The 2,616-nt window shown below is 31.8% G+C and overlaps 1 protein-coding gene across 1 annotated transcript; it reads left to right on the top strand.

Moving 5' to 3' along the window:
* The first annotated feature begins 1,175 nt into the window (after nt 1–1,175).
* LOC131162963 (uncharacterized) lies at nt 1,176–2,175 on the top strand. The gene is made up of 3 exons (XM_058119608.1): nt 1,176–1,500; nt 1,641–1,715; nt 1,807–2,175. The coding sequence occupies exons 1-3, from the start codon at nt 1,336–1,338 to the stop codon at nt 1,858–1,860; spliced, it is 294 nt and encodes a 97-aa protein (XP_057975591.1). The 5' UTR covers nt 1,176–1,335; the 3' UTR covers nt 1,861–2,175.
* Nucleotides 2,176–2,616: the final 441 nt, after the last annotated feature.

The following is a 2,616-nucleotide window of genomic DNA, read 5'->3' on the forward strand; positions in this document are numbered from 1 at the left end:
CATCCACAGGAACGAGCAATGTCTAAATTTTCACTATATGAAAGTAGAGTTACATCATATATATTTATACTAACCTTAATCATACAAAGGTATTAGAAAATTTCCTCAAATACCCCTATACCGTACTGCGGGGGCATTGACATCAGTTTGCTTTCTCTGAACACGTGTTTCCCTCAATATGAGTTACATACTATAACAAAACTTCACCACATTATAATATAAACTTAGGAATGAAGTGCAATATCCCAAAATTTTAGAAACTTTGTGATATAATTTACCTATGATAACATTATTAATTACTATATAAATTAGAACTTTAGGGATCATAGTGATTCGTCCAAGTATAGGTTTTGAAGTATTATAATAATCTTGTTTAAACACCATTAAAAATTTAATATTCTATACACAATTATAAATCCTAATGAGCGGATTAAATAAAAAAAACATTTTTATGAGACGATAATCTTATTTTTAAATGATAGACATCAAATACCCCTTATGAATTAAACGCAAATATGTGCTGCTAGGTGAAGTTTGAGTTGAAAAAAATATAAATGTTTTGTTTGGCTTGCAATGTGAAATAACATGAGAATGAAATAATTATTGTAAAAATATATTATGAGTAAAAAATCAATGCCATTTTAAGTAAATGATCATGTAAAAGTCAATATTAATTTAAGTAACTTGCAATACTATAGAAATAGACATTCTCAAAGTTAAAATTATGAATAATCATTGTTTAAAATTATTTGTCTTAAAATAATATAATTTTTTTTTAGTATGCTATTATGTAAGACTATCAATAATTGAATAATTATTGCTCCTTACTATTTGTTTTCTCTTTCGTGGAGTCGTATATAAAAAAACATAGCATTTTTTTTATAAGGCTGAAATTTGAACATTTTGATTTATCATTTGTGTACTGGTCATATAAAATGTTAAATTTATGTATGATTTGACACATAAACTCGCAATCTTATTTATTTTACTTTCTTTTAAAAATGTATTTTTATATTAGTAAATTACTCTTTTAATATACATTATGAATGAAATGATAGGGTTTTCAAAACAAAAAAAAGAATGAAATTATGAATTTATTTTGTAAAATTTTTAAAAATATAATATAAAAATATATTAGAATTTATTTAAATATAAATAAATTCTAATTTTAAAGTTGTAGAGAGTTAGAAGCATACTCCAAAACAATCTTGATCATTAGTTCCGCTCCATTTTACCTCTTTCGGAAAAGTTGTTAGTAGTAACAGAGCAGAGCGTCTCAAAACCCTGGTTGCGGGAACCCGCAAAACCCTAGAAATTGAATATTCTCTTTCATCAATGGTGAGTAGTTGGAGAAGAAATCTGGGAAATGTGTGGTCCTTCGTGGGCAACGCCACGGGAGGTCTCCGAGGCAGAAGCAACCTAGCCTCCTGGGCCGTCGCTGGAACCCTAGCTTACTTTCTCTGGGTCAAGCCCTCCCAAGACCTCAAGAGGGAGCAGGAGGTTCGTCACTTTCTCTTAGTTATATTACACTCGTCAATTTTATTTATCTCTATTTAAATCCCCAGTTCGAAGGAGATTCGTGGCTTCGATGTTTCTGAGTTCTAAGTAAACTGGCGGTTGTGTAATTTGATGGGTTGCAGGAAAGGGCGGCCATGGCTGCGGCATCTGATCCTTATCGTTACGTGGAGAAACGGAGACCGATCCCCGATCCTCAGGTATTGCCAACAATTCTGTTATGTGTAGTCACCCGTCATGTATTTTGATTTAGTTGTGAGATTTAGTATTGTGCGGGTCCCCCATTTTCAGGAAACTGGTTTGATATATGGGAACAAGACCAGAACTAAGAAGTCAGAGGATTAATTTACTAGATATTGCAAATTTGTAAGTTAGATTTGCTGATGCCAATCAATTGAGCCTACGCTGCTGATTTACAAGATAAGTCTTTATCAGCACTTGTTATGTAGTTAGAATGTCAATTGTTAACCTGATAGGTGTATGTAAATTGAGATGGGAGATGGAAAACCCAGGTGAAACATCCTTATTAGTTTCATCTCGCCGGTTTGGCATCAATTTATTGATGTTGTCCTACAAACATTTGTTCAATAATGCCTTGTATCAATAATGAGAGAAAAGACAACAAGATGTATAATATATATATATATATATTATTTTTTTTGTATCTTCTGTTGGTTTGTGAGAAAGCTGGTATTGTTCTCAGTGTTTTGTGAAAAAAAAAGGTAAAATAAGATGGCAAAAATTTCTGTAAGTTTTGTGCATGGCAGTTTATAAATAAATCTATTTGGAATGGCATGATTTTAAATTTGGCAGATGATCCCTCTTTGTTAAATGTGATATGTAGTTATTTCTCATTTCCTTTTGTAAAACAAATCATTTCTATATTATCAACTCGTTTTGTGAACATAATCATGGCTATTGCATTGGCCATTCCTGCAGATGATACTAGTGTTCTCAAGCTTCCTCTTAGTTTACTTGGAGAGTTTTGGTCCTTTTGGAGCTTGGTTAGCATATTGATTTTGTTTTTCATCATCATCATTATTATTCTTTTTGGTGGGGGGGTGGGTATGGTATGCCCATGCCAAAGAAACAATTGAGAGC

This window comes from Malania oleifera, chromosome 8, assembly GCF_029873635.1.
Source record: "Malania oleifera isolate guangnan ecotype guangnan chromosome 8, ASM2987363v1, whole genome shotgun sequence".
NCBI lineage: Eukaryota > Viridiplantae > Streptophyta > Magnoliopsida > Santalales > Ximeniaceae > Malania > Malania oleifera.